The 17604-nt window shown below is 55.2% G+C and overlaps 1 protein-coding gene across 3 annotated transcripts in view; it reads left to right on the top strand.

Moving 5' to 3' along the window:
* The window catches only part of SEMA4D (semaphorin 4D), a 100346-nt gene extending 83470 nt beyond the window's left edge, over positions 1–16876 (top strand). For all 3 annotated transcript variants that reach the window (XM_081151634.1, XM_081151636.1, XM_081151635.1), the window contains 4 exons: positions 123–326; positions 6908–7117; positions 14196–14293; positions 14901–16876. In XM_081151634.1, the coding sequence (XP_081007760.1) occupies positions 123–326; positions 6908–7117; positions 14196–14293; positions 14901–14927 (539 nt within the window). In that variant the 3' untranslated portion in view covers positions 14928–16876. The remainder of the gene's footprint in view (positions 1–122; positions 327–6907; positions 7118–14195; positions 14294–14900) is intronic.
* Positions 16877–17604: the final 728 nt, after the last annotated feature.

The following is a 17604-nucleotide window of genomic DNA, read 5'->3' as shown; positions in this document are numbered from 1 at the left end:
TGGGCAGGGGCAGGGCGGCGCTGGGTCCCTTCTCTTCCTGAGCTGTTTCCCTTCTCTGCATGCGGTGTTCCTGACGACCTCGGCCTCAGTGCCCTCTCTCTTTTCTGTCCTCTGTCTCGCAGCCTCACCTCCTCTGCCCTTCCCCCCTCCGGGGTCCTTCTCCCTGTCCTGTCTGGGCCCCGAGTCATCTTCCTCTCCCCGAAGCCCCTGGCTGGCCTCCGGGCCTGACAGCCGCCCGCGGGTCACCCTGCTGCCGCCCCTCCTCAGCAACCAGGCCCAGCACGTGCATGCCCTGGGGACCTTCCACCTCTTCTGCCAGGCCACAGGTGAGCGGGGCACCTGTCCGGGTGGGGTGGGGGAGGGGCCCCGACACTGCCCTCCCGGCCGCATCCCCCTCAGTCCCAGGGAACCTTAGCGGTCACCCGTGGCTGTTTCTCTGGGCGGCGGGCAGCCCGCTTTCCCACGAAGGTTGCGTGTTAGCTGTTCTCCCTTCGCTGCCCAGCTCCGCCTGGTGGCTGAAAGCTGCGGGTGCGTGGGTGTGGCCGAGCACCGAACTGCGTTTACAAACACCAGCCGTGGCCACACGTGGTCCAAAGGCCACGACTTGCCAATCGCTGGCCTCGATAAGTGATTTTCAGCCTTCTCCTTCTTGTGGCTCACATAAACTAATTACTAAAACTGCGGCACAAGAAAAAATTTTTTTCGATTTGACCAAAAAAAATAGGCGTAATTTTGATTCACACCGGAAGGCTGTTGTTGTGGGGGGTTTTGACAGTCAAAGGGAAAAGAGGTTAGTGCCAGGTACTGCGTGTTTTATAAATTCCTGCAGTGCACCAGCTGAAAATCGCTGGTCTGTAAGATTATATCTGTGTCTGAAAACAGTTTGGGTTTGAGGTATTTGGATATTTCAGAAATTGATTTCAGAGTCTCTGGACTGGGAATTGTTTTAACGACGTGCTTGGTGATGCGGTAAAGACGGAGTCCGTGGGTGCCCTCGGGCCCGGGAGGCGTTCTCAGGTGGCGCTGGGGCGGGACATCGGGCCAGCCCGACTTCGGAGTGTGTCCTGGGCTCCGGGCAGTACCTGGGAGCACAGGCCTCCCAGGTGTGGGCATTTAGATAGCCACAAAGAGAAGACAAGACGTTACAGGCCTGGCACCTCTGTTCTCTGCTGAAAGAGGAGGAATGAAATTAATGAGGAAAAGCAAATCCTGTTTTGTTTTTGAGACTTTAAACAAACAGAAGCCGAGAAGGTCCAGCTGCTGCCTGCCTCCTGCTGAGCCCTCGATCGCCTCCCTCTGCCCTGAGCCAGCCCGTGTGGCCCCTGGTGGTCTGCACAGGCCCGGGGCTGGGCAGAGGAAGTTGCCCGAGAGCAGGAGGCGGTGCAGCCAGACTGCGGGGTGGGTCCGTGTGGCCAGGCCTGCGTGGCCGCCCCCACGCTGATGCCGCTCCTGCACGGATGATTCCCCGGCGGCACCAGGAACTGCCCCAGCCCCTGCGCCCACCCCCTACAGGCACAGTGGGAGCTTCCTTTCCAGTGGGGAGGATGGTGCTCGGTCCCAGTGACCAGTGGAGGGTGTGCTCAGGAGCCACGCACTATTACGTGTGAGCACTTGGCGTGTGCTACCTGGCCGCTGGGTGTGCGCGTGCTCACAGGGCCCTGCACATGGCCACTGGGACGGGGCAAGGGAAGACCGGGGCTGGGAACAGATTTCAGGGCTGGGCCAGAACAAAAGCCGCTCTGGGTGCTTCAAACACGGGAGATCAAGGCCGGCGCTTTAGTTACAAAGATGATAATGCTGGGCTGGGGCCCCACACAGTAAATGTGCAGGAGTGAGGGGTCCTCAGAGGGTCCTGGCTTTCACGGTGCTCACTGCTGCCCAGGGGCTTCAAGGGGTCGCCCCACCTCCTGCTGGTGCCTCCATGGTGGGACCTGGAGGAAAGCTGGGGCCAAAGGTAAGGGATGCAGCAGGTGGCCTTGCAGCCCACACAGCACAGGTGGGCAGGGGGGGTGAGGAGCTGAGGGCAGGCCCCTCAGCGCCGGACCTGGGTTGGCAGGAGGAGCAGCGTGAGGTCCGGTGCTCAGGATGGGTGGACCAGGGAAACAGGCCCAGCCCTTCCCTGGCCTGCTCACAGGTTCACTGTTTCTCTCCAGAGTCGTTTGCCCCACCTGGGACCTTCCCTTTGTTACCGAGGCCACAACCTAAGGCCGTGGGGCAGCGGGGATGGACTGGCCTTTCTAGGGAGCCTGTTGTGTTCTGTTCCATCAAGAGGGGGTTGCTGTTTAGGTCCTGTTCAGGGTCAAGGCTGCCCCGAGGGGCCTGAGGCTCTGCATTTGCCCAGAACGGGCTCAGGGCTGCAGACTGAATGCTTCACACACACACCTCACACATCATAAACCACACAAAACACCCCACACGCACACACTGCAAACCATACACATACATAGCACACATATACATGCTACACTGCACACATCACACACACACCCCCACGTACACACATGCACATGCCACACACACACTTTAGGTGATATTTGGATATTCAGGTCTGGGTGGCCTTTTATGTATTAACTATAGTGTTAGCAGTAGGAGCCCTGTAAGCCCCTGGGGTCAGAGGGGCAATGAAAGCAGTCCTGGGCCTCAGGAGGTCCCGGCCCCCACGCTCCTGCAGTGGTGGTTGGCGGGGGCACTCCTAAAACGCCAAGGCTGAGCTGGGGGTAGCTGACTCATGAGTTGGTCATTTGCCAGAAAGGGCCAGCCCCTCCACATGGGGCAGGGCGTCCTGGCACCTTGCTAGCCTCATGCTGAGGGTGTTTGCTGAGGTGGTTTTCCCAGAAGTGCTGTCTCTTCTCTGTTGTGTGGTAATCCACGCGCTTTCACAACAGCGTGGCACTGTCCTGTGGTTCCTGGAAGTCTGCTACGCGCAGGAGTGTCATCCAGGGCAGGGACCCCTGGAGCTCGGGGCTGTGTGGGCGCCTCCCACACCTGCTCACAGTGTGATCTGTAGAGCAGCTCTGCCAGCCTTGGTTCCAGCAGTTAGGATCTGGGCACCTTGGGGCTTGCTCTTCAGCTGGTCACAGGCAGCTTTGTGACAGACTTGAGACACTTAGGAGTAAAGCCAACAAAATTGAGGTGCTGGAGACCCGGGAGAGCACCGTTCCCTTCCCGGCTGGGGCTGCCTGATTTCTGTGCCTTTGCAGACCCCGGGCCTGTGGGGGAGAGGTACGTGGTCCTGGGGTCTGGTGTGGGCGTACTTGGTGCTCACAGCTCCTGGGTGCTCTGAGAATGGCCCCCAGGGGTGCACCCAGGCTCCTGGTTGCTGGCAGGACCCTGGGCATGAGAATGGGAGATGGGCTAGCTCACTGGCAGCTGGCCTTGGGGTCAGAGTGGACCACACGCACGGGGCGCCTGGAGGACTTGCTTGTGTGGAGCTGCACAGGTGGCAGGGGGCACCTGGGGGATGCAGCCCCAGCACTTGGCGTGGGTCTCATTTGGGGCTGTCGGGCCCCCTATCTCCAGGGTGGGTGTCCCCCCTCCTTGGGGAGAGACCATTGCTCCCAGGGCCTCTGGCTTTGTTGAAAAGTAGAATCAGTTCTGCACCATTTCTCCTCAGACGATGTGGGGCAGGTGGGCAGGAGGGCACTGACCCTGAAGTAGGTGCTAGAACTGCAGACTCCTGTCAACCCCCCGACAGAGGCCAGCCCAGGCGGCCGTGGGGGACAGGCCCTCGTGCTGAATTTCCGAGGAGCAGGCCCCTGTGGCTAGATGAGTTTGGGCTGCGGGGTCCCCGCCGATGTCAGAGCGTGGGGGCTGCTGACCAGTTTTAACTTTCCCTTTCCCTCTCTCTCTCTAATTTCCTGTGCATTCAGAATGAGTTGGATAGTTTTTTAAAAGAATAAGTGGAACGTAAGTACTTCTTTTTTTAATGTGTTGCTACGGTTAAGTAGACATTTAAAGAATACTGCAGGAGGCTTAGGAATGTCCTCAGTGGAGGTGCTCGTGGTCGGTGTTCTCGGAACCGTTCACACCCAGGAGCCATGTCTTTGGGGAATTTTGTCTCTGAAAGCTCCCCGCCCATGTGGTCCTCAGCTCAGGCTACCCATCTCCTCGTCCCAGCGCTGGTCATACCGCCTTCCAGAAGCTACGGCACCCATCCCGGGGGCTCCAGGCCAGTGGGTGGCGTCAGCAGGCGGTGCCCTGGGACGAGGAAGGAGACTGGGCCTTTTTAGAACTGACTCCAGTGTCCAGGCAAAGAAAAGTCTCGCATTCTTGACCATAACACCTCACAAAAAGCAGCTTTTAAAGTTAGAGTCCACCGAGATGCCCAGCAGCCAGGGCGCCGGGGTGGCGGTGGGAGGCCCACTGTGCAGCTGGGGAGCATCTGGCTGCGTGTGCAGATGTGAGCATGCGCATGCAGAGGGAGGGAGCGCGCGTGCCCCGGTGTGTGCGTGTGCATGGACGTGCACATGCGGGGAGAGCTGTGGGCGGAGTACAGAGCCACAAAGAATTACAGTGATGGAGTGAAAATGAAAATCCTGCAAGGGGAGCAAGCACGCCACGGTCACGAAGCCGGCGGGCTGCCACGCAGAGCACTCCGGACACGTTTGGAGTTCCCCTCAGAGTCCGTGCACATTTCTTTTCTCAAGATAGCATTTTATTTTTATTATAAAATCACTGTTTGTTGCAGTGAATTTGGAAACTCCAGGAAAGTATAAAGAGCAAAATTTAAATAACCTAAAATGAAGTCACCCAAAGGTGTCCCCACCAGCATTAGGACCATTTTTAGGCCCTTTCTCTGTGCGTTATATGAACGTCTACACACACACGCACACGTTTACCCATTTATGCACATATGTACATGCACAGGGCATGTGTGTTCTTCCATGCAACGTAATGTTAGCTTCTCTCTGTGTTGCTGAATCTCTTTCTTAAATGTGATTCCCACTGAATGACACAGCGGCTGCCGGGCATTTCCCAGCGCCTCGGCAGACACGCACAGCGTCCACACTCCCCCGTGGGGTCCGATCGTCGTCTCAGGAACTATTCTCAGGACTGTGGTCGAGGCCCGAGCTTCCCTGGGAGGAAGCTTCCCCGAGGGCCCTGACCATGGTGGATGACTGGTGAAGGGACTGCACAGGTGAAGAGGTGCCACGGGGGACGGGTGATGCTGGGGAGCATGGAAAGGAATCCCAGTGAAAGTCCAAGGCTCCCTTCGACCTAAAGCACCCAGCACACGAGTGCCCCTGCCCACCCTCGCCCTCTGGAGCTGGTGTGCAGGCCCCTCCACCTTCCCCGGCTTCTGGCGGGGACGCGCCCCCTCGCACCCCCTCGCGCTCCACGCCCAAGCGCCTGCTGCTGTCTGCGCTGCTGGGTTGCCCTTGGCTCTGATTTGTTGCTGCTCAGTTGACTCAGCCACAGCGAGGCAGGTGCAGCCGGCCCTCTGCTGACGTCCTCCCCGACGCCCCTTTTATTCCAGGTTGGTGGGCGTCTGGGAAGAATCTGGCCTTTAAAAACCGAGGCTCAGGTAGTGTGGTGATCAGGTGAGCCAGCTCTGAGCCAGGTCACCGCAGCCACCTTGAGCTCCCCACCCCCACTCCCCCACCCAGCTCCCTGCAGTGGGTGGCATCCATATGGACTATCGGGGCATTTGTCAGAGAGCCAGGTCCCTGGGCAAGGAGGCTGGAGGGTGTCCCCTAGTTCATGCTGTTGGGGTGCCTGCCTGGCCCAGGCAGAAGTGAGGGGGAGCAGCAGGGCGCTGTGACTGGGAACAGCAGGGAGTCAGGCCTCTATCGCCACTCCGCTCCCATTGAGCTGTGACTGGCCTGGGCCCCTGGGCAGACTGGACTGCAGAGCCTGTCTGGGCCCAGCCTGGCCTTTGTCACTGTCCCCTCTCAGCGAGTCTGCACACACTCTGGGCAGGAGCCTCGTGGCGCTCAGTCCTCTCTTCAGCAGACCCAAGTGGAAGCCAGTGTGTACACAAGTCACAGCGGCTGTGTCCTGGCTCCTTTGTTGTTCAGTACGGAGGGTGGGTGGGTCTGTCTCAGCACGACCCTGGGGCCCCAGGCTGAAGCTTCAAACCACAGGCTCGTCCAGCCGCTCTTCGTGGGTGAGGAAGCGGCCCCAATAGGCGGCCCCGCGTGAGGCAGGGAGCCCTGGTGCTATGCTCCTGGCTCCAGTCTGGCTTGGCAGAGCTAACACCTCTACCAGGGCCAGGGCTGGGGGTGGGAGAAAGGTGCTGGGGCCCACTCTCCTTTCTTCTCCAAGTCCTCATTTCCATAGGATGGACCTTCAGCACTCCTGGCCCACCCAGGGGCTCTCGGGGGCAGTCACACCCACTCACTTATCAAGGCCCAGCCAGGCCCTGTCAAGGGCAGGAGCTCTGCCGACTCCTTGAGTGGGGACAGTGGGTGTGGCCCTGAGGAGGTAGAGCCTTTGGCGGAAGGTGGCGGCAGCAGGGCTGAGGATGGGGATTTGAAGTTCCCAGGCCCAGACCCCCATGTGGAACAGACCCCAGTCCCAAGCGCCACCACCAGGCCCTGCTCTGGGTGCCCAGCCGGTGAGAAAGGAGAGGGGGTGCGGCCCAGCTGCCCTGCATGCGTGTTCTGGGGGACATGGCCGTGCAGATGGTTTTGAGAAAGGCATCTGAGGGAGGCTGAGGAGCAGGGCCCATGGGGCAGTGAGAGCTCATGTGCCTGTCTCCTCCGGGGTCACTGAGGACTACAGGGGGCACTGCCCTGAGCCTGCTCCAGGGCAGACTGTGGACTGCGCTGAGCATATCTGTCACTTCAGGTCCAGCTGGGACCACAGAAGCCCCCATCGGGCAGCCCACTCCCTGCCCCTGCCCCTGCCCCTGCCCGTGGTCCCCATGGGTCCTGGACGCAGGTGGAGCTGGCCTGTGCACCCCCAGGTCCTGCGGATGTTCACGTTGTCTGGGAGAAGGACGGCCGGGAGCTAGAGGCATGTGTCCCGGTGCAGACCCACGCGCTGCCGGGCGGCGGGGCCCACGTGCTCAGCTGGCTGCAGGACGCCACCCGGGAGAGTGCTGAGTACCGCTGCACCGTCCTCTCCTCGGCGGGAAGCCAGACCTCACAGGTGCGGGTCACCGTGCTGAAGCCAGGTAAGCACCCTCCAGCTCTCCCGCAGGCCGTCTCCCCAGCAGCAGGCCTGTGCAAGACGCTCAACCTGGCCCTCACTAAGAAAGACGTCTGCCTCCCCGGGGCACAGGTGCCTGCCTCCCACCCCCCAGAGTGTGGGTGACGTTGTTCAGGGGCTAAGCCCCACGGGTCTGTAGGATGGCCCTTCCCGTGCTTTTGTTTCCCATGTAGGTACCACTGTGCTGAGCTCCCTCGCTTGGGTCTGAGTTATCAACTCACACCACACTCTGCCATTGTCTTAAGTCCCCAATCAACACATAGTGGTGTCCTGTCCTCAACCTCCCCAAACCTCTGCACCAGGGGCCGAGGCCACCTAGGCCAGCACCTGGAGGCTGGGGTCCATTCCTCCGACTTTGGACTGTGTATCCTGTGTCCCGGACACACTTCCATTTTTCTGTGAAATCTACTCCAGCCCACCTGGGAAGTCAGTGTTTCCAGAGCCTATGTCTTCCTCTGTCTTCCCGCTTCACATGAGAATTTGGCTGGGTAAACCGTTCAGGCCTAAAGTCGTTCCCTTAGTGTCTGAACACTTGCTCCACCAACCTCTAACTCCCCAAACCTTGCCTATGACCCTATATACCACTGTCTTTGTGAGCACCGAGCAATTCACGTTTTCATGCTTGTGGGCTCGTTACCTGTAGAAGCCCCGCCCTTCAATTCCGGGAGGTTTTCTTGAACATTCGTTCACTGTCCCCCACTTCACTGTCTGTTCTCTTTCTGAAACTATTTCCAAGACGCTGGGCCACCCGGGATGGCCCCTCTACCTGTCCATCATCTCCTCGATACCTGTAGTCTCTCTCTGTTGTGCCTCTACTTCTAGTAGCTTTTCCTAACTTTGTCATGCACACCTGTTACTTAGTTTTCATCTCACTATCACATTTTTATTAGTAAGAGCTTTGTATTCTGTTCTTTTCTCCTTAAATTCTGTTCTTGTTTCAGGGGTGCAGTGGTCTCTCTACACTCTGAGGATGTGGATAGGTTTATTCTGTTTTCTTTTCCCTCCAAGTTGCCTGTTCTACTTGTTTTGGCTGTTTCTCTTCCCTTCAGTCTCATGGCCCTCGAGTGTCTGCTTACATTTAAGACACAGGCACAAAGATGCCTCCTGTTGAGACCCTTTCTACCTAAGGTGTGGTCTGTGCCCTGCAGCATCACATCACCTGGGAGCTCCTTAGGAAGCGTGTTAGTAATGCAGAGCATCAGGCCGGCGTGGAGCAGCTGAATCAGGAGCCCTGGGGCGGGGAACAACTTGTGTTAAGAAGTTCCCCAGGTGGGAGAATCCAAGATGGCAGCAGATTAAGTGGAAGCTACACTGACACTCTCCCAGGACCAAACTGGAATTACAACTACAATATAGAAAAACCATCCTGAATAATCAACTGCAACTGAAGACTAGCTGGAGAGCACCCTCATGACCAAGGAGGAGAAGTGGAGACCACATAGAGACTGGTAGAAAGTGCAGAGGTGCAGGAGACCTGGCTGGGCTCCCACAGGCAGCAGCTGAAGGTCCAGAGGGAGATTTCAGTTGTGGGGGTTCCCACTGAGAACTCTGGGGCCTAAAACTCAGGCTGGGCTTCCCAATCCAGAGCAACAGAACTGAGAAAGGTGCCCACATAACATCTGGCTGTGAAAAGCAGCTGGGTTTCTGTCTGCCAGGGAGAAGTGGCTTGGAATGCAGGCACCCTCTTAAAGAGCTAACACACAAAGTTTCTTGTGCAGCCACTCACCTTGGACTCCAGCAGAGGGAGGGCAGAGTGGACTGGAGCTGTGTGAGGAGAACCTAGGGTTGTGGGCTCTGGGGATAGAGCTCACAGGGAACCTGTCTGGATTCCTGTGCTGAGTCATTCCCCCCATAGGCAGAGGACATCTCTCTCAGGCAGACATTTGCCTTCCAAGCAGCTTTTGCCTGGAGTGGGAGAAGCAATTGCCCCACCAGCTGAAAACCTCTCACCCCACCCTGTGGAGTTGACACCTTGCTGTGGTCTACAGCCTGAGGCTCATTAAGAGACTGAGAGTAACTATCAGCCTGCAGGCAGAGCCCTATCCCTGTATGCTTTGGGTCTTTGCCTGATCTGCTTCTAGACCAAGGGTTTGGAAAAGCAGACCTTGGTGTGCTTCTTGGTCCTTTCCAAACACACCCAGCCCCAACAGAGGGAGCCACAAGCTGTGGAGTGCGGAAAACTTCAAATAGGGTATCAAGGCCAGTCATCAACAGTGTCTGACACTGGCCTGCACCAGAAACTATCCAAAATGACTGGAAGTCCTAGAAAATCTACCTAATGCATAGAAACACCAAAACAGGCAGCCAAAATGGGGAAACAAAAAACAAGCCGCAAATAAAAGAACAAAAGAATTCTCCAGAAGAAGAGATAAATGAAATGGAAATAAGCAACCTATCAGATATGGAATTCAGAATAACAATTGTAAGGATGTTCAGCAGCATGAGAAAAGATATGGAAACTATGAAAGAAATTAAGAATGACATAGCAGAAATAAAGAATACATTGGGCCTGGCCATGCATGGTTCAGCAATTGAGCATCAACCTAGGATCCAGGAGATCGCAGTTCAATTCCTGGTCAGGGAATGTGCCTGGGTTGCAGGCTTGATCCTTGGTCAGGGGCAGCAGATCGATGACAACTCTGTCATCATTGATGTTTCTGTCTCTCTTTCTCTCCCTTCCTCTCTCTGAAATCAATAAAGATACTTTTTTTTTAAAAAAAAAAAAAGAATACATTGGAAGGAATAAACAGCAAATTAGGGGAAGCTGAGGATCAGATCAGCGAATTAGAAGACAAGATAGTAAAAATCAATCAGAGATCCAAAAAGAAAAAACAATTAAAAAACAGGAGGAGCCCTTGCTGGTTTGGCTTAGTGGTTAGAGCATTGGCCTTCAGGCTGCAGGGTTCCAGTTCAGTTCCAGCCAAGACACGAACCTTGGTTGCAGGCTCGATCCCTGTGTAGGAGGAAACCAATCAATGTGTCTCACATAGATCTTTCTCTCTCTTCCTCTCTCTCCTGTCCACTCTCTCTGAAAAGCAATGGAAAAAAATATCCTTGGGTAAGGACATTTTTGAATATAAACAAACAACAACAAAAAATGGAGGACAGTTTAAGGGAGCTGTGGGACAACATGAAACTTAACAATATTCACATTATAGGACTACCAGAAGGGTAAGAAAGTGAGCAAGGGACAGAATACTTCCCCAACCTAGTGAACGAAGTCACACAAGTTCAGGAGGCACAGAATCCCAAGCAAGAACCCAAAGAGGCCCGCACCCAGACATATCTGAATTAAAATGCCAAAAATTAAAGATAAAGAGAATCTTAAAGGCAGCAAGAGAAAAGCAACTTGTTACCTACAAAGGAGCTTCCATGAGGCTGTCAGCTGAGTTCTCATCAGAAACTCTACAGGTCATCCCACCTGGGCGTGGCTCAGCAGTTGAGCATCGACCTAGGATCCAGGCAATCGGGTTCGATTCCCTGTAAGGGCACATATCTGGGTGGCGGTCTTGATCCCCAGTCAGGGGTGTGCAGGAGGTAGCCAATCAATGACTCTCTCATCATTGATGTTTCCACCTCTCTCTCTCCCCCTCTCCTTTCCTCTCTCTGAAATCAATAAAGATATATTGGAAAAAAGAAAAGAAAAGAAACTCTACAGGCCAGAAGGGAATGGCATGAAGTATTCAAGGGAATGCAAAACAAGGATCTGAAACCAAGACTATTCTACCCAGCAAGGCTATCATTCAAAATAGATGGTGAAATGAAGAGCTTTCCAGTTAAAAAAAGGCTAAAGGAGTTTATCACCACCAAACCAGCACTAGAAGAAATGTTAAAGGGACTGCTGTAATAAGAAGTAGAAATAGAGAAACATAGGCATAAAGAATTAAAATGGAAATAGATAAGCACCTATCAAAAATAACCTTAAATATAAATGGATGAAATGCTCCAATTAAAAGGCATAAGGTAGCTGAATGGATAAGAAAACATGACCCAAATATATGCTGTCTATAAGAGACCCACCTCAGAACAAAAGACTCACACAGGCTTAAAGTGAAGGGGTGGAAAAAAATGTTTTCCTCTGTAAGCCATGACAAGAGACAAGAAAAGTCACTACATAACACTAAAGGGATCGATCCAACAAGAGGCTATAACCCTGGTAAACATATATGCACCCAATATAGGGGCACCTAAATATATAAAAAAAACTCCGGGAGGACTTTAAAGGAGAGACTGACAGCAACACAATCATAGTGGGGGACTCTAACACCCCACTGACTTCACTGGATAGATCTTCCAGACAAAAAATCAACAAGGAAACAGTGACTAAATGTCACACTAGATCAGACGGATTTAATTGACATTTACAGAACATTCCACCCCAAAGCTACAGAATATACATTCTTCTCAAGTGCACATGGGACATTCTCAAAGATAGACCACGTTAGGACACAAAACAAGTCTCTACAAGTTCAAGAAGATTGAAATCATATCAAGCATCTCCTCAGATATACTTCTGGTGGGAATGCAGACTGGTGCAGCCACTATGGAAAACAGTGTGGAGTTTCCTCAAAAAATTAAAACTGGAACTGTCATTTGACCCAGTGGTCCCACTTCTAGGAATATATCCTAAAAAAATCAGAACACGAATCAGAAAGAATATGTGCACCCCTATGTCATCATAGCAGTGCAATTTACAATAGCTAAGATCTGGAAACAGCCCAAGTGCCCATCAGTAGCTGAGTGGATAAAAAGCTGTGGGACATTCACACCATGGAATACTATGCAGCTGTAAAGAAGAAGGATCTCTTATCCTTTGGGACAGCATGGAAGGACCTGGAGAGTATTATGCTGAGTGAAATAAGCCAGGCAGAGGAAGACAAATATCACATGATCTCACTCATATGTGGAATCTAAGGAACAAAATAAACTGATGAACAAAATAGACCCAGAGATATGGAAGCAGAAAACAGACAGGGATCTCAAAGGAATGTGGGGTGGGGGAGTGGGGCAGAGATTAACCTAAGAATTTATATGCATATATGCATAACCCATGGACACAGACAATAGTGTGGCGAAGGCCTGGGCGGAAGGGTACAGGGTAGAGGGGGTCAAAGGGAGGAAAAGGGGAAATCTGTAATACTTTCAACAATATAAATTTAAAAAAATAAAAAAGGAGATCCCCAGGCAGTTCCTGTGTGCACCAACGTCAGAGTAACTGGCCCGCCCAGCACCTCTCCGAGTTCCCGTTTGTCTGCCTGCAACCACACTGGAGCAGCGGGCCCTCCAGAATTTTAGGTGAGCTGTTGGCGGGGACTGAGGTCAGGCAAGAGGACGTGGCCTCCTCATTTGGTGGGAAGGCCAGCGAGCCTGTCTGCTTTCCGTGCGGGCCCGCCCTTGGCAGTGCTTTCAGAGGCCTCCTGTCCTGTGCAACCTGAGAGGGACTAGTTCTTCTGGAGCAAAGGAAGCGTCCCCGGCTGGGTGGAGTGGGAAAGGGCGCTGGCTGGGGACATGCTTCCACTTCTACAGGGCTTTGAAGCAGCCGCTGTTAGCACCGCTGCCACCAGGTCCCAGGGCCTCCTTCGAGGCGCTGCAGGGTGCGCCCAATGCCAGCCTGTGATTCTGCCTGTCCTCCGCCCAGGCGGCTTCCACTGGTCCCTGTGCTGCACCTGCCTCGTGTGTGCGTTTCTCTCCTGTTCTCTGTTTTCAAGAGTGTAGATGTGTATGTAGATAGAGACAAGACAGGTGTTTAGACGGTTCTTTTTTGTTATTTTAGTCAGGGGTTGGGAGACAGAAAAAGTAATTATAAATATTTCTCTGCCCCCTCCCAGCCCCCCAAACCTCTGTTCTTCTCATTTCTGTCCAATGTCCTGCCTGCTGCTGTCAGGATAAAATGGAACAGTCGTGTCAACTGAAGTATAAACTGTGATGTCTCGGGTTGGGCGAGCGGTGCCGTCAGCAAATCGCTCTGTGGTAACAGCGAGAGAGGCCCGTTGTGCTTTCCCGCACCTGAGGCAGGTGGTTGTCCCACGAGATAGGAACTGTTATCCCTGGTGGGCAGCTGGTGAACATGGAGGGGCCTGCCTGAGGCCACCTGCTCCCCAGCCAGCCCGGAGCAGGCCCCGGTCTGATGGCGGGCTCCTGCGGATACGTCACTGCGGACGGGAGACTCGGGGTCGGGGAGAAGCTCGGGGCACCCACAGTGGAGACAGCTCAGCCTGCTCTCGCTCCCCGAGCCCTACTGCAGGCATGGGTGGTGCGGGTGGTGCGGGAGCAGGCAGGTTAAGGTGTTAGAAATGGTGCTCTGTACAGGCGTGGGGTCCTGCCCTGGTGTGCTGGGTCAGGGCCCCTGCAGGGCCATGTGGGGGCCACGACCCCGGGCCTCTGTCTGCTCGGGCTGTGAGCTCTGCTCCGTCTCAAGGGCTCAGGTTCTTGGATCCCATTTCTGAAAACAGTGGCATGCGCTGTTGTCCGCAGCAACGACATAGTGCATTTTCGTGTTTGCAAGGGAACACGGACCCAGGGCTGTGCCGTCATGACAGTCCTGCTAGTAACTGTTTTCATAATCCAGGACAAACCCTGGGCAGGCTGCCAGGAGCCGGTCACGGGCGACGTGATGTCCCCAGAGTGCAGTGCCTGCAACCTCCTGGGAGGCCACCAGCCTGGGTCAGCCAAATTGATTTCTGAGCCTTAATGCTGCCCACCCGAGGCCCAGGGTCTCTGCATTTCCCCAAGAGATGTGGGAGGTTAGCCCCCTCCTGCCTGGGCAGAAAGTGCCAGCAACATGTGGAGGACAGGGCCAGTGTACCTTGGGGAGCGACTGCCAACACAGCTGGTGCCTGGGGAAGGGCGGGGGGATAGCTCGCTATAGAAGCTCCCACAGCCAGGAAGGCGAGGCCCTCTGGGCTCAGTCCCGCAGTGGGGCCTCAGCCGGGACATGGTCACCTGCCACAGGCTGGCTCACAGTGTGGCCTCAGTGGATGGTGGGCACCAAGGAGCTACAAAGACCTGCAAAGTTGAGACCCGGAGCCCCTTCTCTCTTGCAGAGGTGCCCCCCCAGGAGAAGTGGACCCGAGAGCTGGCCGCCTGGAGGGCTGTGGCTGGGGAACACGGCCGCGTGATGCAGAGCTGGAGGAAGGCGTGGGTATGTGGCCCAGGGCAGTGCCCTCGGTGGGATGTTCGGACCCTTTCTGTCAGTGGGCGAGGCCCTCACAGGAGACCAAAGTCAGGAGGGCAGGAGGGACGTGGGTGCAAAGGCAGGGCCAGCTGCTTCTGGTAGATGTGTCCCCATGGCCATCCTCACCCCCCAGGCAGGTGGGATGCTGGGTGCTGGTGAGAGCAGTTGCTGTGGCCTCAGCACTTGGCTGGGGGAGCCCAGAGGTGGCAGGCACGTGGGCAAGCAGCATGCCCATCCGAGCACCGAGGCGGCAGACAGGCCCCAGCGAGGCAGAGGCATCCGGCCCTGTCCCTTCCTGGCACCACCTCAGGGCCAGAGCAGATGTATCAGGTGGAGGAGCAGTCAGCTGTGACAGTTCATCCCCAGTGCTTACAGTGTCCTGGGCTGGAGGGCTGCCCCGGGTCCTTGTTGCCAGCAGGCAAGCTGCCCCACAGGGTCCCCCCTAGACCCCAGGGGAGCACACAGAGCAGGAGTTGGGGCCTCTGAGCACGCCTGAGACAGCCTGTGGGGAAAGGGAGCGAGAGGCCGGGAGGCCGGCTGTGCTGCCAGGAATTCAAAGGTGTTGTTCTTTCAGGAAAGCTGTAACAAGGACACCTTTTAGCCACCAGGAGGCAGTGCCGCTCCGTGCCACCTGCCACGCCCCCTGGAGAGGCCCTGTGGCAGGGAGCTGTCACCTTGCCTGCTCAGATGCAGCCCCGGGCTGGGCACTGGGGAGCAAAGAGCCCCGGCCGGACCTGTGCGACACCAGCGGGAACTTGAGTTTTAATTAGGTGCTTACCTGTGACAGGGTCTGTTTGGCAGAAGCAGGAAACCAGGCCGGTTAATGGGCTGCAAGGAGAAACTGGTTAAGATGGCAGCGTGTGGCACTCCCCCCAGGAGCACTGCTGCGTCCTCCACAGGCCACTTGCTGTGGCCTGAGTCATTGCACCTTATACAAGTGGCCCCCCCACAACTGCCAACGGCATCAGCAGACCCCTCCTCTGGGCTTCACTGCTGTGAGCCGAGCCTGCTGCTGGTCCCGCCTTCCAGTTCAGCCGAGTACCCTAAGGTGGGCTGCAGCCGGGAGGTGACTCCAGACAGAAACACCGCCCAGACCTTGGTGACGCTGGCGCACAGCGGGAGCTGCATGGATTTGCGTGTGCTCATCTCACTAAGCTGGGGGTGTCGCCCGTTTCCATGAAGCTCCCGGCTTGTCTGCAGCGTCTCCTGGTGGCCTGTCATTTCTGCGCAGTGGGGCCTGCGAGCTCTCACACCTGCTTCCCAGTCCAGCTGTCAAAGCCGCAGCCCGAGAGTCTCCCACGCGTGTGTGAGGACGGCGCCCGGCCACAGACACGCTGTTTGCGAAGGAAGCTCTGAAGGTCTCGCCAGCCCGTCCGAAAGCCAGGCCCCTGGAAATAAAGCTGAGCCCCCGAGCGAGTGGCTCTCCTCGGCCCGAGGACCGCCGCGTGTTGGGACCGTCCTCCCGGGCCGCTTCCAGCCGCCTCCCCCAGAGAGCAGCGTCCGGCCACTTACTGCAGCATCCCCTGCGGACAGGCTTCCCGGAGCGCTGGCCTGCGGGCGACAGTCACCCAATCGGCCCTTCGTCCTTCAGCCTCCCCCGGGCCCCGCCAGAGGACCGGCCCAGCCCGGCCACGCGCCGCGCCGCAGGTGGGAGACATCGGCTTTCGGGGGGTTGGTGTGGGCCCCGCTCGGGCGCGGAGGCTGGGGTGCCGGGGGCCTCTGCTGGCGCTGCGCCCTCTGAGCTGCCCCCCCACGTCTGGGCAGTGGAGCAGGTCATGCTCAGCATTCGGGCCCTTCGGTTGCTGCGACAGGAGGGTTCCGCCGGGAGACGTGGTCGGGGATGAATGTGGACTCCACACCGTTCAGAAAAATAAAGGCAGAAGTTCCCCGTCTGCTCAGGGCAGCCTGGGCTGCGGAGGCCCCGGGGGGCCTGCCCGGTGGACAGCAGCGCCAGCAGCAGCGAAGGTCACTGGGCGCCATGTGCAGGAGTGGCCTCTGCCAGGAGAAGGCACCCCAGCCAGGGCGCGGGCTCAGGGCGGGGAGCGCGGTGGAAGCCCACCCCTCGGCCTCGGCCTCAGCCCCCGCCCTTACTGACGGGCACCGCGGCCACAGACCCCAGGGACTCCAAACAGAGGACCTGCACTGCCAGCAGATATTTTTAACAAATTTTTAAAAATATAATTTTGTCTTTTAGACTTTTAAAAATTTATTGTTCAATTACAGTTAACATACAATATTATATTAATTTCAGGTGTACAACATAGTGATTAATTAGACATTTACATAACTTACGACATGATCACCCCAATAAGTGTAGTGCCCACCTGGCACCACACAGGTATCACAATATGATTGACTATATTCCCTGTGCTGTACTTTACATCTGTGCGACTATTCTTCTAACAGGCAATTTGTACTAATCCCCTCCCCTTTGCCACCCACCCCCAACCCATCTGGCAACCATCAATTTGTTCTCTGTATCTATGAGTTTGTTTGGTTTGTTCATTTATTTTGTTCTTTAGATTCCACATATAAATGAAATCATATGGTACTTGTTTTTCTCTGACTTATTTCACTTAGCACAACACCCTCTAGGTCTATCCATGTGGTTGACAATGGCAAGATTTTATTCTTTTTCTTAAATATCAGATTTATTAAGGTATAATTTGCATACAAAGTACAATTGGATGAGTTTTAACAAATGCATAGTGTCGGAACCATCACCAGTCTAGATAAAACATTTTTCATCACCCCAAAAAGTTCCCTCAGGCCAATTTGCTGCCAGTCTCCCTCCTCTACGCCCAGAAGTTCTGCAGTCCAGTAACTAGACTCAGTCCAGGAAAATAACAGAGCCAGTCACTTAATCCACCAAACACGAAAGACAACGGGAAAAAGGACTGTAATAAAGCAACTCTCAGCATGCAGGATGCCAATTTGCGACCTCGTAGCAAAATTACTGGTAACTTTTAGACGGCCTTTGTCACACCTGCTGGGACTTTTCACTTTCTTGGTTGAATCCAGCATCCATGGGATTTAAGCCATTTTCATCCGTTAAGGCTTAAGGGAATAAATCCCAAGTAAGGCTATTTATTCTGGAGAATTTTTTTTTTGCACAAACATACTCCCTGGGCCCTATCACAGGTCTAGTAAAACTTCTAAGACTCTTGTAAAAGGTTCCTGAGGCTAAAGAAAACACTGCCCCATGACAATGCTAGTCTTACAGTGCCCACACAACTCTGAGTACACTAAGCTTCTGAAAAAGCGTTAGTTTTTGCTAA

Source organism: Miniopterus schreibersii, assembly GCF_964146895.1.
Source record: "Miniopterus schreibersii genome assembly, chromosome: 11".
Classification (NCBI taxonomy): domain Eukaryota; kingdom Metazoa; phylum Chordata; class Mammalia; order Chiroptera; family Miniopteridae; genus Miniopterus; species Miniopterus schreibersii.
The sequence above is the reverse complement of the archived record's forward strand: the minus strand, read 5'-3'. Positions and strand labels throughout refer to the sequence as shown.